The sequence below is a fragment of the Mytilus trossulus genome, chromosome 7 (genome assembly GCF_036588685.1).
Source record: "Mytilus trossulus isolate FHL-02 chromosome 7, PNRI_Mtr1.1.1.hap1, whole genome shotgun sequence".
NCBI classification, from domain to species: domain Eukaryota; kingdom Metazoa; phylum Mollusca; class Bivalvia; order Mytilida; family Mytilidae; genus Mytilus; species Mytilus trossulus.
Window position 1 is genome coordinate 17,477,480 of NC_086379.1, and position 18,289 is coordinate 17,495,768.

Consider the following 18,289-nt stretch of genomic DNA (forward strand, 5'->3'; position numbering starts at 1 on the left):
TAGTTTTGTTTCTTTATGGTTTATAGACATATCTTTTTTATTAATCGGGAAAGAATACAAAATGGCGGAACGCAGAGAATTGATACTCTAAATTTAAAATCGGTGGTGATCGCTTATCTAGTGGAATAAAACTTTAATATCTATGAATTTGAGCATTTTTATACAGAATGAACATAATATCAATTTTTGATTTTTTTGCGAAGTTTCCCTTTAAGCAATATTTTGTACATATTATAACATGTACGAGGTACTTTTGTACATGTTAAAACTTTTGTTTTTGCATTGTACATATTATAACATGTACAATATTTTTGTACATGTTATAAGCTATACAAAATCACAACTTGTGCACGACATATACGCCTATATAAATTGGTTTAAATTTCCGTAACGATTTTTGCTCATTAATATTTTTTGATGAAAAGTCCTGTCAATCTAGAACATGTGCATCAAAGTTTTAAGTGCAAATCTCCATAATATTTGGAGCGCAAATGTCGTTAAGTGTTACTGGCAAGCAATTTGTACTTTTGATTGTATTCTAACCTCCTGTTACATTCTGCAATGAAAAGATGAAATATTTTGTATAAAAACATAAAAATTAATATGGTTTTATGTTATAACTCAATATCAATTTGTAGTGTATCTTTTATATTTGATTGATTAACTTTTTAGACCATTTATCGCATACACCAATATTCATTCACACGACAGGGAGGTTTATTCAAAGATCGTCTTTAATTTGTAAAATACTGTATACATAAGGTAAGCGTTGCGAAACTTTCTACTAAATATTCTCTGAATACATATATGAAACCTTTCGTATACATTTTCATATCACATTTAAAACAAAAACCTGATATCAAATTACTTATGACTGAATTTACAGCTGATAACATGTTTTGTAATTTACTGTAAACTAATATCAAATTGACAAAAAACTACATTTATCATGAAGTGTAAATGATTCAAGAGAACAAAAACTTTACTTTCATTAAAAAAAACCAAACAGTTGTTTAAAATTACAAAAAGAACACAAGAGAAATAACGATCTGGAAATAACACGGTGATTTTTGCAAACACGTGTTCAATAGGCCAATGGTAAAAATGACAACCAGAGTAGCAAAATACAGAAAAGAAGCTGTAAGGGATATTCAATTCATACATCTTGGTAAAATGGTGTTTTATTACGTTAGGTTAAGTTACTTTTACATGTATAATGAACATTTGTTTTATTCTTAAAATGTCCTGTCTCAATACGTAATATGAGAGTTGTAAGTTGTAGTTCGTATCTATGTATGTTTTTTTTTATTTGTTCTGTCGTTTTCCTTTTATAGTTGATGTGTTTCCCTCGGTTTTAGTTTGTAATCCATATTTGTTTTCTCTTAATTCATTTATGACTTTTGAACAGTAGTTTTGTAGTGATAAAAAAGACAACAACGCGACCAAAGAGCAGATAAGGGCTGACATGTATAGAGACAAATAACTTTTTGGAGTACAACTCACACGCACTAAATTGATACGTCTGAATCATCACGTTTTACACTATGTGGTTTTTTGTTCCTTTAAATATAACAAAATGTCAACTTTTGGGCATGTTTACTGAACTTACATTAGATTGAATTAAAACCCCTTAACAAACAAAAAGTAAGGCAAAGCCACAATCTATAAATCCTCATACAGTTATTATAAATATCTTCAACATTCAATAAATGCATACGGAATGGAAAAATTGTAAAGCAATGACGTCAGAACGAGTCAATTCAAATTTCTGGCAAATAGGATAGTAGTAGGGAGTTATATTTATTAACAATATGATATGTACAGATATATATATAAATTTCGTTACAGTGAATGACCAACACGTTTTCATCTTGTTTAAAGAATAGTATAGTAAGTGAAATATAAAGACACGTGTTACCATTCTAGGGATGTATACTGTCATCTGTCGACGTAGATACAACACAAGGTTCATTGTCACAAGTACAATTTGTTTTATACTTTTATTAGTTTATTCTTATTATCATGATATTGATTCAGGAATATCTAACATTTCAAAAATTCGAGAGACAGAACGTCGTAACAATGCTGAAAGAACTGTAAATAATGAAGCACATTTCAAAAATATAAACATAGGACATACATTATCCTTAAACAGGCAAAAAACAACTAACAAATCATTAATTATCAGTCACGAGGACATTGCAACAAAAAAAGCTCCAAGGGAAGGCGTCGATTGTCCCGGATTTTATCCATACCAAACTACAAAATTCTCCGAAATACAAATGAGTGAATACAAAGAGTTTCCGAATTGGATGCAATTTCAACAAAATAGAGAGGAAGAAGGTGTCAACTGTAATTTTCTGATTAATGGTAATACGACGGAACAAAAACGAATCTTAAAATCGATGCGTCATACAAAGTTTGAGGTAGTTCCTCCTTCATTTTATTTAAACAGAACCACAGATTGTCAGCAATATATAAATGAGACTGGTTTTATAACATCATCTTTGACAGAAGAAGAAGAAAACTTCCCTTTAGCATATAGTATAGTTGTATATAAACATATAGAACAAGTTGAAAGACTATTAAGGTCAATTTATCGTCCACAAAACATTTACTGTATTCACTGTGATAAAAAGGCAGACGATACTTTCAAGCATGCACTTAATGGAATAACAAGTTGCTTTGATAATGTGTTTATGTCAACTAGATCTATAAGTGTCATATGGGGAACCACTAGTGTGTTAACACCGGACATGGAGTGCATGAAGGATCTTTGGAGACATAAAAAATGGAAATATTTTATAAATTTAACAGGTCAAGAATTTCCATTACGAACCAATCTAGAATTGGTGAGAATATTGAAGACTTACAATGGTGCTAATAATATTGAAGGAACAGTAAAAAGGTATTTTGGTTATTTTCTTGGATTGTTGTATTGTGACCGTTTTTCGTTTTTGTTATGATTTTGTTGGTCTGACTTTGACAAATGAATTTTTAATATTCCTAAGTACATTCCATCTCTTTTATACTGTATACCGCAGTGGAAATCAGTTTTAGGCTACAATTTTTAACTCACCTGGCCCAAAGTGAACTTTTTTCATCACTTGACGTCCGTCGTCCATCGTCCGTCGTCCGTCGTCTGTCGTTGTTAACTTTTACAAATTTTTAAATTCTTTTCCTCTGAAACTACTGGGCCAAATTTAACCAAACTTGACCACAATCATCATTGGTATCTTGTTTACAAGATGTGTCCGGTGATCCAGCCAACAAACTCAAACGGCCGCCATGAATAAAAATAGAACATAGGGATAAAATGAAGATTTTGGCTTAAATCTCTATCACCAAAGCATTTAGAGAAAATCTGACATAAGTAAAATTGTTTATCAGGTCAAGATGTATCTGTTGTGTAATTTTCAGGTGAATCGGACAACCCGTTGCTTGGTTGCATGTTGCCCCTGAATTGATCATTTTAAGAAAATTTTGCCATTTTTTTATATTATTTTAAGTAAGATAAAGAACTTAGTCACCATAACCAAAAAGGTCAATTGACCCGTTAAGGAATTATTGCCCTTATAATCAAATTTTAACAACTTTTTTAAATTTTTGTAATCTTTTACAAAAATCTTCTCAAGAAACTACTAGGCCAAATTTAACCAAACTTGTCCACAATTATCATTAGGGTCTCTAGTTTTAACATTGTGCCCAACGATCCCGCCTGCGATACCTAAATGGCGGACATGACTAAACATATTACATATGGGAAAACAAACTATTTCTGGCTGATATCTCTAAAACCAAAACATTTAGAGCAAAACTGACAGAATAACATTGTTTATTAGGTCAACATCTATCTGCCCTTAATTTTCCAGACCATTCAGGCAACCCGTTGCTTGGTTGCATGCTGCCCCTGAATTGGTCATTTTAAGGAAATTTTGCCATTTTTTGATATTATTTTAAGTTAGATAAAGAACTAAGTCACCATGACCAAAATGGTCAGTTGTTCCCTTAAGGAGTTATTGTCCTTTATAGTAAATTTTTAACAACTTTTCTTAAATTTTTGCAATCTTTTACAAAAATCTTCTCCAGAAACTACTTAGCCAAATTTAACCAAACTTGTCCAAAATCATCATTAGGGTCTCTAGTTTTAAAATTGTGCCCAACGACCTCACCTGCGATACCAAAATGGCCGACATGGCTAAAAAAAGTACATTTTTGGCTTAAATCTCTAAAACCAAACATTTAGAACATTTAGAGCAAAACTGACAGAATAAAATTGTTTATTAGGTCAACATCTATCTGCCCTAAATTTTCCAGACCATTCAGGCAACCTGTTGTTTGGTTGCTGCCCCTGAATTGGTAATTTTAAGAAAATTTTGCAGCTTTTGGTGATTACCTTGAATATTTGTTTAGATTGAGGTTATCGTAACCTATTAACAGCAATAATGTAAAGCAAAGTTAGACTTAAAAAGATGTCAAACATGATCAAAACGACCAATTGACCCTTTAAGGAGTGATTGCCCTTTTAAGTAATTTTTTTTACAATTTACTTAAATTTTGTAAATACTTCTGGGTCAAGTTCATTTTAGATAGAGATAATCGTAAGCAGCAAGAATGTTCAGTAAAGTAAGATATACTAACACATCGACATCACCAAAACACAATTTTGTAATGAATTCATCTGTGTCCTTCTTGTAATATGCACATATAATAAGGTGAGCCTCTTGTTTAAACACAACATCAAAACCCTGGGATCGCCACTTGAAACAGAAATATACAATTTGAAGAGGTTCTATTTCTAAAATATAATTTGAAGGATCCGAGTTTATCAAATGGCATCAGAAACTGTTTGGGCGAGTTGGTGACATGTAAAAGTCTTGAAATTTAAAACTTCAACCACTACTAATTGATTTTCTCGCTTGAGAGGTTACGGCGAAAGTGAGAAAAGCAATCGAGTTGAGATGACATATGATAATCTGTGTATCGCAATTTTACCTATGACGACGTTGTTAATTTCATTGACAACAGCACGTGTTCCCTTAGTTTCTGGCGATACTTTGCATATCACTCTACTGTGATGAGAAAGATCAAATGAAAATTTCATAAAATAGCGATAAAAGTGTGTACATTTCATTTAATTACTAGTAATTAGAAAACAAAATGCTAATTACCGAATTCACTATGATCTGTCCCAAGTTCTCAGTACAAACACTCTGCATAATCGTGTGGTGCTTTTACATGTATTTCAATTGGTACCATATACATGAACGTGCAAAATCTTATTTTAGTAATACTTCACGTTTAAATGTCATATTTTGATTGGCTAATGCGAGGGAGATAATTTACTCTGACCAATGATAACTGAGCTGGAGACAAATTATATTGAATGTCACCCTCTTGCGCTGTCCAATCAAAAATCGATGATTAAATGGACAATGAATTGAATTTAAGTTAAGTAATTAAAGACAATGGTTCTACGTTTAAGCTCATATTTTATTATTTGACTGTCAAAATAAAAAACAAACAATCTTGCTTCACTTCTTTTTTTTTTTTTATGATACCCGTAACGTTGTAATGTACATGTTGTCATAGAAAACACTTTCAAATAAAATTGATCTGTTAAAAACAATAATGATAGGACTTTTTGTATAGTAAATTGAATAACACATAGGTGAGAGGGTGAAAGAGCAGATTGGTACCCCTCGAAAAAGCATTCTTAACCGTGGCCTTGCTACGATTGACAATGTTTTCTCGGGGTAACAATCTGCTTCCTCAGCCTCTCAGCTATGTGTTATTTATATAGTGTCACTAAACAAAAAATCTTCTACACACATGACCTGTAGGAAGTTATAAGAATGACAAACTGGAACTCTACTCATGTTTTACCATCACCACTACGAGTGGCATATTTTCTCAGAATCAAATCTTAAGACACCAACCAAATGTTCTGATCTGTAAATTATTTGGGTCTGTCCTATTTCCGATCTTGACATTTTTGTCGTAGTCTAGAACTGGATTTTAGATGATGTATGTTAAAACAGAAGATATTAACTCCGTCTATGTAGCTGTCTCGCTTAGTTTGTCCAGGTTAATCCAATCGACCATGTTTTTATATCAGGATTATGTGGAAAGGGAAAATGAAATAGGCACTATGTTTTAATGTCACTATCACATTTTCGTTGAAAGTTCAAACTATTTGTCTTTGTTTCAATTAAAGAGGCATTTTAACTCGTACACAATGTATTTTTTCCCTAAGATATCTCATATCTGCTGATCAACAAATTGTGTAGTCGGGATACTTATGGTAAGTGTTGGATGCACATTAGGAGATTCATATCCTCTTGGTGCATAGTGTTTAGCTCCGGTTGAAGTACATTTTAATCTTCCATGTTGTTGCACAGTGTCTAGCTCCGGTTGAAGTACATATGATTCTTACTGTTTAGTTTTCTCTATTTGTATTGTCACAACTGACACCACTGTCTCAGGGTAGGGGATGTTAAGGATCCCGCTAACACGTTTAACGCCGCCACATTCTGTACGTATGTGCCTGTCCAAAATCAGGAGCCTTTAATTCAGTGGTTGTTGTTGTTGATGTGTTGCATATTGTTTTTTTTTCGTTCATTTTTTTTTACATAAATTAGGACGTTAGTTTTCTCGTTTGGATTGGTTTACATTTGTCATTTCGGGGCCTTTTATAGCAGACTGTGCGGTATGGTATTTGCTCATTGTTGGAGACCGTATGGGGAACTATAGTTGTTCATTTCTGTATCATTTGGTCTCTTGTGGAGATTTGTCTAATTTGCAATCATACTTCTTTTTTATATTGACAATTGAGTGTAGGACATCGATATCGAAAAAGTGTCTCGGTCACCATTTATTGACTGTCATCATAAGAAATGCAATGCATCAAGTTCAGCGGGCCAATTTTTAGCAGACATACAATTTTGAAAGGTTGTACCTTATGAATAATATACTTTTAACTGGTTAAAGATAGTTAAATCAGGTCATGTTAAAAACATTTAGATCAATGAAAGGCTAGATTGATGAGTGATGTTTTAAAGTATAAAAAATTACTTTGCGGTCAATAATTTTTTTTAAGTGCCTTCAAGGCAAAACAAAATGTTAATTAGAAAGTAATGTTATATTTTGATATTTAGTAAAAACTTTATGAAAAAAGTTCTCTCTGCCCTAGTAGGGCGACATGACTTCTTGGATCTGATTACCCTTTAACCACGACCTGTTACGCTGTTCATATTGTTAAAAAACAAACAAGTCACAGTAAACCTGCGTCAGCGACACTCTTCAACACATTGTGGATGGGTGAGCGTTATGTGTTGACCAGACGGACGAGGTGAAGCTGTATTGTAGTTTCAGTGCTGTAACAGTCAACTTTTACGGAGTTAATGATTCATTTACCAGTAACACATCGTCGTAGTTAGCGATCTGCTCAGATGAGCACCCTGGTCATAAAAGCAGCCGTTGTGGAGTAAATGTAAAGAAAGAACAAATTAGAAAATGACAATAACAGCTCACGTTAACCAAGATGGCCATCTACCAAAATGGCGCCTTCCACCTGCTCTTGAACAACCTTTGCAATGAAAATAATTAAATGCTCACCAATGGTCTTCGCGCATAGAGCCGACAGTGCAAGACTGTATAGCCAGTCAAGGTCGTTAACAACCCGATTCATCATACGTTATTGTGGTCTGATACCTTTCGAAATAGCATACTAACATTAGACGAAATCGGTTTGACATCTTTTGTGTCGATTTTGGTGGCACATGTTTTACGAATAACTTTTACAATCGACATTCGAAACCAAAAATTATGAACCAAAGCATAAATAAAGTTACATTACCAATGCAAAGAAATCAAGCAGAACACCTTTAAACCATTAGTTATGCCTAATAAATGGAAATTATAACTAAGTTTCAACATATTTAAACTCGAAATTTGAAAACAAACTCGAAAGGCTATCAAAGATTTATATGAAATTTTATCTAGTCTTTTTTTTTTATATTGTAGAGCGGATACAGGGAGATGGAATGGTTTACCGCCACCTCCTCATGGAATTCGTCCAATACATGGATCCGTGCATATTATTGTCAACAGGAGATTCGTAGAATACATTCTCTTTAACAAAGTAGCTAGCGATCTTTTCAAATGGACTAAAAATGCTCCACATGCCTCAGAAATATTTTTCAATACTTTAAACTATAATCCACACCTAAATATATCAGGATCGTACAAAGGTAAGATATATAAATCGGGTAGAAACAATTGTGTCGTGTTGTAACTTTCTGGATAGTTCATGAAAATCGGCCGAAAACAATTGTGTTGTGGTGTAACTCACTGGGAAGTTCATGTAAATCGGCTGTAAACAATTGTGTTGTGCAGTAATTCTCTGGGTAGTTCATGTACATCGGCTGAAAACAATTGTGTTGTGAAGTAACTCTATGGGTAGTTCATGTGAATTGGCTGTACTCAATTGTGTTGTGGCTTAACTCTCTGGGAAGTTCATGTAAATCGGCTGTAAACAATTGTGTTGTGGAGTAACTCTTTGTGTAGTTCATGTAGATCAGCTGTAAACAATTGTGTTGTGGCTTAACTCTCTGAATAAATCATGTATATCGCTTTTAAACAATTATGTTGTGGCTTAACTCTCTGGGTAGTTCATGTGAATCGGCTGTACTCAATTATGTTGTGGCTTAATTCTCTGCGAAGTTCATGTAAATCGGCTGTAAACAATTGTGTTTTGGAGTAACTCTCTGGGTAGTTCATGTAAATCAGCTATAAACAATTGTGCTGTGGCTTAACTCTCTGAATAAATCATTTAAATCGCCTTTAAACAATTGTGTTGTGGCTTAACTCTCTGGGTAATTCATGTAAATTGGCTGTAAAAAAATATGTTGTGGAGTAACTCTCTGTGTAGTTCATGTAAATAGGCTGTAAACAATTGTATTTTGGCGTAACTCTCTGAGTAGTTCATTTGAGGCGACTTAAACAATTGTGTTGTGGCTTAACTCTCTGGGTAGTTCATGTAAATCGGCTATGAACAAGTGTGTCGAGGTGTAACTCTCTTGGTACTTCACGAAACTTGTAACTTGAGAATTTCTTTCTGTCTCTGATATATACGACTGCTTAAGGATAATTCTCTCAATTGTACAAGCATCATTTTATGCTTTAATTTCTGCTGAAATCCATGTCTGCAGTGTCATTTTAGTAGTTTTTTTTGTGAGAAAAATATTCTGATCACCTATTTGATTGAAAAACATACACTGGTCAAGCTAATGACATATTTTGAATGCAAATTCCCTCCATATCTTAAACATGTTAAATTTTGAAAAAAATAAGCTGATTGATTGCGTGGAAAATACTTCCTTACTAAGAAAAAAAGCCATTCACCCTTTTTGAAGTTAAATGGTTTCTCCTTAAGACAGTCATTTTTATTTTCCTATATATATTTGTATACTTGTTCCGAACTATATGTGTATTTGGACCATATAGGTAATTTTCTTTTTAAATTACATTATCAAAGTTTCAATAATATAACAACTTTATCTAAATAAAACAATGATGAGTAACTGACAATGTGTTAGTTTTTATAATTCAAATACTGCGTAAAAATAATATTGATGCCATAGTTAGTTTTCAAAGCTAATTACATTCCTGCATGTAGACTGGGTGACATTTACATCCATCCACACGTTATCATAGCTTTTATTTACAAGTCTTGGTTGTGCACGATCCTTTTCATTAACACATTTTGTTTGCGTGTGAAAAGCTACCCTTTTAGTAGCTGCGTACAGTGATAACGAGGTATTGGGCTAACTCTGTATGTCTACGGTGTTTAAAGACGCTCTAGATCTCAAATGTCCTAACATTACTGCACTACACCATATTCACAAGACAACTTGAAAAAAAACTATAATACTTTCCAGTGACTTCTTGTGTGTAACAGTTCATTAAGAAATTTTTGAAATTTATTTTTTTAAGTCGACATATTGCCATTAACATGTATACATTAGTGTTACTGTGAAATCGTAATTAGGGATTATTTTTAATTCCTTTTTTTCAGGGATTTTGCATTATTATAAGTTATTATATATTATGTAAAACAAATGATAATGATGATTTTAGATTAATATAAAAATTTATTATTACATATATACATTGATATTACTTTTAATCAGTTACCTTTTCTACAGGTGTTCCGGAAACAGACTGCAAATCAAATCCATTTCTGACAAGATTTAAAAACTGGGGTCCAGCATCTCCTCTTTTTAACTGGCCCTGTCACGGCAAAGTAATCAGACAAATATGTATATTTGGAGTAGGAGATCTGCCATTGTTATCTAAAAGACCAGAAATGTTCGCAAACAAATTTTTCCTTGATTATCAGCCATACACTCTCAAATGTTTGGATCAGCTGATGTTTAATCGAACTAGAGACGAATATTTCAAAGGCTTTAAACTTGACATTGCTAAGTATCAGTCATTAAATTTTATTAAAAATGCTATATAAAACTCAACTGGTCTTAGATTTGCCATTCCTATCCTAGTGAAAAATCACTATTTCATTTATAGATTTATATATTTATATTTGCAAAATTGAGCATCATTCACGTTTCCTAAATTACAATATTGTCGGAGGTGAGAGAAACTAAAGGGACATTCCAACTCGTAAGTCGAATAAATGTTTATCAAGAGAGTTACTCCACACACATTTCCCATTTACATTCTCAATTTTACATGTTTCGGTGTGAATATAATAATCATTATATTCACACCGAAACATTTAAAGGCAAGCGTACCAAAGCTACACTTAAAGTCTGCAATTCTGTATTAAGTAGTGTATTCTGCGTGACAAATCTAGGTGTGTATTTAAGAAATTTAGTTTTAGTGAATTGGCATTCATATTTTGAATAGAAAATGAAAACTCACGCCATGACAAAAAAAGTTAAAATAAAAATGAAAAAACAAACAACAGCATACAATATAAAATTGAGAATGTAAATGGGGAATGTGTCAAAGAGACAACAACACGACCATAGAAAAAACAACAGCAGAAGGTCACCAACAGGTCTTCAATGTAGCGAGAAATTTCCACATCCGTAGGCGTCCTTTAGCTGGCCCCTAAACAAATCTATAATAGTTCAGTGATAATGAACGCCATACTAATTTCCAAATTGTACACAAGAAACTAAAATTAAAATAATACAAGGCCGGAGGCTCCTGACTTGGGACAGGCGCAAAAATGCTACAGGGTTGAACATGTTTATGAGATCTCAACCCTTCCCTATACCTCTAGCTAATGTAGAAAAGTAAAACACTACACATAAAACAAAAGAACAAGAAACTCGAACACCACCAAACCTCTGGGTGTGATCTCATATGCTCCGGAAGAGTAAGCATATTACACTCCACCTGAATCGTATGTACATGTTCGTACAAACTCGGTGACAAATCTTGTTATGCAAATGTATTGTAGTGTATGTTCACTTATGTTAATATGTCTTTTAATTGAATTAAGCCATTTAAATTGATATTTGATATTGTGTCTTTGTATGTTATGATGTTACACTATTGGTGATGCTACGTAGAGTTATGAATGTTGTACGTGTAGCTGGCTTAGCTACTACATATATATTGATAGTAGCTAGGCTAGCTACACGTTCAGTAGACAAAACCTTACGCAGCTACGATATTGAACGCAACCTTGGCAGGTCTATTTTAAGAAAATTTGAAAGTGGTTGTCTATAGTTTTAGTTTCTTCTTAAAGCTTATTTGTGATTGAAGGAATTCTAAATTGAAAGCGATTTGGTTAAAAAAAAATCCCAAGTTTCAAGAAAACATATTTTTAGAACTAGACATATTTTATAAATATATGCCTGTTTATTCAACCCGTATGGTGATTACTGGATGTGACATGGTTTATTGGTTCATTTGGTCGAACAGACCAAATCTTCCTTTATATATAAATAAATTTGTTGAAAAAAACTATATGTGACGTGATCACATCTATTTGTTGTTTTGTCAGTAAGTTGCTTTTTTATTCAAGATTCATATACACTCCATTTCATTCATACTTTGAAAGTCTCAAATTACAAAGCTGTTAAGTATACCCAATACTATACAACTATGATCTAGATTACTGCATGAAGCACAAACACAGAGCTTCATCTTTTATTCTATTTACATTCTTTCATAATTTCCCCTTTTGCATGTTTGTTTATTACAAATACACGAAAAACAATATCCGGATAAATCTAGAAATGCTAGAAAGCATTTAAACCGATAGAATATGCACATAGGTAACACTACATTCTTAACAGTTAACATGGTTTCGTATCCATAAAATTTAAACGAGTAAAACTGTTTGTATACAAAATGGGCCTCAATGAACGTAGCATATACCCACAAACCTAAGTTGGTTATTGACAGAAATAAAAACATATTTGATATAGAAAATATTTTAGTTTTATCGTTGATTTTTTTATAATCTTTCATTTGGAGTATAAGGATAGTTTGAACAAATGTAGCAATCATATTCATTATATTTCCCATCAAATACAATTTTTCACTTGAAACAAAACTAGCAATCAAATGAAGTCCAAAATAAATAACTGCACCAAAACCACTAAATAGAATCAAATAGTGGCTAAGATTTAAAGATGTTGTTAAAGATTTGACGTGTTGTTGTCCATTCACGCGCAGGGAGTAAAAACATGTGATAACAGCTATATAATTTAGTGATTTAAAAATTAGAAAGAAGACAGTTTGCGTTATATAAAGTTCAAAGGGCTGTTCATGGTCGTAATGGGACTGAACTAGCCTAATGACGACATATGGCGAACATATGATAGAACCAAAACATAATATTGGTATCCATTTCTGAATTGGTCGTTTAGTAGGCGATTGCGCATTTACCGGAAGTTCCAAATCACGTGACTCTTCTAAAGTTTGGTCTGTCGCAGGGTCCTCTCCAGATCTTACTTTATAACTTGAAAAAATGTCATTGATGAAGAGGATGGCAAAAAGTGCATTTTCAAGCAAAGTTGGATCTAAGAATGGTTTTGTGCTATGATATACTTCATGTATTATTGTTTGGTTTAAACAGTCAGTTATCTTTTTATGATCCCCCTTTTCCTCGAAGTACGCTTTTGTAGAATGAGATATGAATGTAGCAACGTTTGTAACTGCAAGTACTGTGGCTCCAAAATGTGTTAAACAGGACGGATACACAATCCTCTGCGAAAACAGTACAAAAAAAGTTAACTGGAAAACGTAAATCAAAGATATCTCACAATCATACACTATTCGTAGAATATTGTCAATGGTTGAAGATTCTTGACATACGATATGTATTCTAACTCTCATAGCATGAGAAGTGATGCATGTCACAGTTAAAGTAAAAAAAACAACTATTTTTACATTTTTAAACATATGGGTAGAATTAATTTTCATTTCACTAAACACTGTTTGTCGTCTACAGATCAAGACCAGGTAAATCTGAGTTGCAACTGTGACAGGGCAAAAGTGGACATCACGTCTTATTAACTTATTTATAAAATTTACAATTAAATTTTATATGAAATAAATAAATTCAATTATTTAAGTAAGAAAAATGGATAAAGAAATAAATGTCTAAAATTTATTAACATGTAAAGATTTTTGTTTACAAAGCTTTTTGAGTTATAAGTGAAAAATAAGCCATGTAAGTGTCAAATAGACTTTCACAAAGAAGGAAATAAGACTTTTGATAAATAATAGATAAAGTCACAGCTTAACATAGTCTTTAGATTTCTTATGTAAAGAACAATTAATCCTAGAGTCGTTTCAATTAGCGCTTATTCGGCCTAAAACCCAAGCGATAGATATTTATGATGTAATGAGCCATGGAGGACCGTCAAGGGGTCTCAATCAGTTAATTCTTTGTTAAATTAAGAAATAAACTTTCTTGTGCCTCGTCACATGACTTTAGTATTTTTGGTGGCGTTTGTGGTCACTTGCAAAGCGACCATCAACGAATAAAGTTCTATATTTCAAATTGTCTGTATTTTTCCAGGTGAGTGCAAATATTAATAGTTATTTAATATTTCAAATGTAAGAAGTTAATTTATATTATGTTTAATGAAAACTAATATTCTAAATTATTCAGAAACTGGTTTTAAAGAACTTATCTAAACTTAAAAGAATCAAGTCATTATATGAATCTCTTAACATTTGCTAAAAAGATAAATAGCGTGGCGTCATCATAAAATCTAAATAATGTAAATAATTAAAGTAATAATTATTTCACATCTCTATCTAAGTAATTCAAGTTAAGTCTTTTAAATGTTAAATTAAATAAAATGTTTAAATAGAGTTGCAGTCGTAACGTATTGTTATGTTAAGTCTGAGACTAATATGTGTTATAGTAGTCTCAGGTTAAGTCTAGTTTGCATTTAAAAGAATGATTTCAATCTTCAGCTAAGGAAGTGTTTCGGTTATTAAAATGTACATATGTAATTATTGTTTTTATGTGTTTAAAAAGGACAAGTTATTTGTCTTGTTTTAGCATAGTTAGTTTTCTTACTTTATTCAATGTATTTTGCTAATGAAAGTATCAGTGCGCTGCTGCAAGGTATAGTTAGGTTTTTAGGCAGTTCAATTATAGAGTTATCTCCCATGCGAAAACAGCGTTTTCAGTCAAATCAGATATTCAGTCAACATGGGTTTCTCTTTATTAAGTTCTTATGTCATGTATGTCATAGACTCTGAAGGTAAATTCAATTCATAATTCAAGCATAATCATGCAATCAATAATCTTGTCATGTCGAAAGGTTGCGATGTCTCCTCATCGAGGGCGATCCAAGTCGAACATAAGAAACTGCAGCAAGCCACTGTTTTGATGTAAATAGCACGTTTAGTTAATTATTGTAATGTTTTATAGTGTCTTTATTCTTCGTTATCACAAGCCACAATTCCTATTGTCATGTTATAGCTATCAAAGCAAGTTTTATTAAGTGTGTATGCAAATTACAGTCAGTCTAAATTGAGCATTGAAACTCATAGTCAAAATCTATATTTGGTATTAATGAGCTATCATATATTGAGATCTGTTTAAGTAAGTAAGGCAAATGACTTTAGTCATTCTTTTATTATGTTTCAAGTTAGTTTCCCCCGTCATTCAATATTCTGCTAGTTTCCCCATTCTATTTCATAAATCAGTCATTAATGATGTCATATCATTATTCAGATTAAATGTGACTTTTGCTTGGCCCGATACAATGTTTCAGTCATTTATTTGTATCCGTGTAAAGAACTGTGTGATTGCTATTCATATGTCATTATATTGTGTTTTATATTATATATCATTCTATCATGTCTATTGTGTATTGTATAATATATCATGACTTGCAAAGCGACCATCAACGAATAAAGTTCTATATTTCAAATTGTCTGTATTTTTCCAGTCAACCAGTCAGAGGTTATCATACGTCAGAATCATCAACCAGTCAGAGGTTATCATTCAGTATATTGGTCAGACACAAATTGGTCGCATACATTACAACTGCACAGTCACAAGTAGTTCACACAGCAATTCCACACAACAAACAAAACACGCCAAGTAACAAGCTCACACAACCATCAAAAGAAAAATCAGTAAAACTCGAAATATTATACAATCTTCTTCAATATCTAATTTTTAAAGGCAGTGCTTTAAGGCCTGACTTTTAAGTCATGAGGTTCATCTTTTCATACGCAATCTTTGCAGGGGGTCTTTTGGCCAGAAATAGATCCGGAAATGTTCGAATTTCTCCTCTTCTTTTTATGGTATAATATGGTTTTTGTTTCTTTCATTTACATTGGGGACTAAAGAAACGATCAGTGTGTATTGTTCGTTTTTTAGAACTTGTTATTAGTGTGTATTTTGCATTATAAGCAGTCAACCTGACTACAAACTATCATTATGTGTATTCCGTGTGGAAAGAGGTCGGGTCAATTTCGAGTGTAACCTGACTACAAACTATCATTATGTGTATTCCGTGTGGAAAGAGGTCGGGTCAATTTCGAGTGTTATCTGACATCTAAAGTTTCTTTAATTAGTTCAGAAGTTGATATAACAATGAAAAGTCGACTGAACATGATTAATATTGCATCTTCTATAATTCAAAGCGGAATTCGGTTTATGAACGAGAAACCGTAAAGCGTTTTCAATTTCGGTTCTAGTTATGTATGTTGTCCACGTTTTATCCTGGTTCCCGGTACTACGTTCCGGGTATTAGCTATTTGATATATGTGATTTGTAACATTACGATCGGGTACCAGCCAATCTACGTGTGTGTGTGTGTACATGATTTCCCGCCAAAATGACACTTCCGGCAAATGACGGATAAAACCTAATCGACGATCCCGGGTCAATGGACAAAGCCAATGCAATGTTACGCGACTCGGGTTCGCATACTTATTTTATTTATTTTGGTAATCGATCTATTTCCGGTATTATGTAATATTTATCGTCATGAACATTGATGTTTTTACTTGCTGAACATTTGTTTCTCTTACATAAATTAAACATCTCTATACGTTTTGAAATTAATTTTATGTTTTTGTTGGATTTCAACTTTGTCTTGTGTATTTTTTTACTTGTCCACGGGCAACCAAGACAAAAATAATTACTTGTCCGGTTGTTCAAATGTACGAGTCGGGCATAGCATTTCCACACCCCTGGGTTATAAAACTTTTTTTTCAGGGCACAAACCCACTTTAAAGAGACTTGTCTACTGCCATACCCATCCTATTTTCATGCACCATTTGCAAGCAAGAGACTGAATGGTTTGCAAAATTAAAAATCAGGACGGTGTCCAATTAAAACAAAAGAACTAAACTGGATGAATATTGTAGGAGAAATCTAGAGGAAAGTTTTGATTTGTGAAATTGGTTTTCCTGAAAAGTCATTCATCCTAGCCTACAGAAAGGAACTATATATTTAACTGTCCACCACCAGCTGACGAGCTAATGTTGAGCTTCACATATGGAATTACTCAAAAACCAATGTCTATGTTTTCAGCACAGATTTCACAAGTTATGACACAGCTGTGCTTTTTTTATACTTGTTAAAGAGTTGTATACTAAATTTTATTTTTTTATCAATAAATATATATTGTGTCATTTAAGAACTTGTATTTTGCCAAAAGATGCATACTAGTGAATGAAAGTGGTGCAGTTCATTTTGCTTTGGTATATAGAATTGAATTACAATTGTTCATGTTATTGGAATGCTTATAAAAATAAGGAGATGTGGTACAATGTATTTGATATTTAGTGAGTTTATCAAGCAAAAGTGAATAAGAAATAGGTATAAGCAGTTACAGGTACTACTGTACAATCTCAAACAATGAGAAAAACTCATACCGTAAAGAGAATTTCATATTTACAAGCAAGTTTTGTTTTTGCATTAAATAATTTTCTTCTATTGTTTTAATTGAAAATATGGGAAGTGGTTAAAATGCTAATGAGACAGCTGTTATGGCCACATAGCCTTAATTGAAATTTTCTTTTTCATTCATACCGGTAGATTTTGCCTGGAGTTAGAAACATATCTGCCAACTTTTCAAAATGCACATGGGGGTTTTACGTGAAAGATGGTCCATATAGTCATACAAAACCTTCAAGGGGGCCTTCAAATGGAAGCAGGACAAGTTGCCCCACTGGCTAATCGCCCCACTTTTTAAAAAACCGCCACAAACTGATTTATCAAATCGCCCCACATGTGAAATTGGTTAAATCATGTTTAATATTACTCCTGCCAACTCGCCCTACTTATAAAAAAACAGTAATATTTAGATTAATATATATACAATTAAACATAAAAACTCGCACCACTTTAATGAAAACTAATCTACACAGAATACAAAAAAAACGAAAATTAATTTGATTACTATTATTGATATATACTGAGATTATAATTCTAAAAAAAAACTGATTGTTGAAGAATAACTAAGTTTTGAAGCTTAGTTATTTGCATAACAATTAAAAAGTAACCAGTTAAATGTATCAAAATGCAATATAAGGAATTTAACTTATATTCAATGGAATAACATCTTCTTCCATAAGTGGGTCGAGTTGGCATTACTTAATTCATCCTGGTTAATAATATATTTATCTAGATTTCACCCATTTCCATTAGATGGGACCAGTTGGCAGGAGTAATATTAAAGGGATTTAACACAGTTCACAAGTGGGGTGATTTGGTAATCCAGGTTGGGGCAGTTTTTTTGTCGAGTCTGCGACTTTTGTCGCA

General features: G+C 32.6%; 1 protein-coding gene and 1 long non-coding RNA gene across 2 annotated transcripts; both read left to right on the forward strand.

Moving 5' to 3' along the window:
- Window positions 1-1,886: 1,886 nt before the first annotated feature.
- On the forward strand, window positions 1,887-10,525 carry LOC134726866 (beta-1,3-galactosyl-O-glycosyl-glycoprotein beta-1,6-N-acetylglucosaminyltransferase-like). The gene is made up of 3 exons (XM_063591269.1): window positions 1,887-2,908; window positions 8,026-8,252; window positions 10,209-10,525. Exons 1-3 carry the CDS (start codon window positions 1,929-1,931, stop codon window positions 10,523-10,525), a joined length of 1,524 nt encoding a protein of 507 aa, XP_063447339.1. The 5' UTR covers window positions 1,887-1,928.
- A 3,594-nt stretch (window positions 10,526-14,119) lies between these two features.
- LOC134724740 (uncharacterized) lies at window positions 14,120-15,628 on the forward strand. Its single transcript, XR_010108483.1, has 3 exons — window positions 14,120-14,391; window positions 14,430-14,765; window positions 15,459-15,628. It is a non-coding gene; the product is annotated as an uncharacterized LOC134724740 (long non-coding RNA).
- Window positions 15,629-18,289: the final 2,661 nt, after the last annotated feature.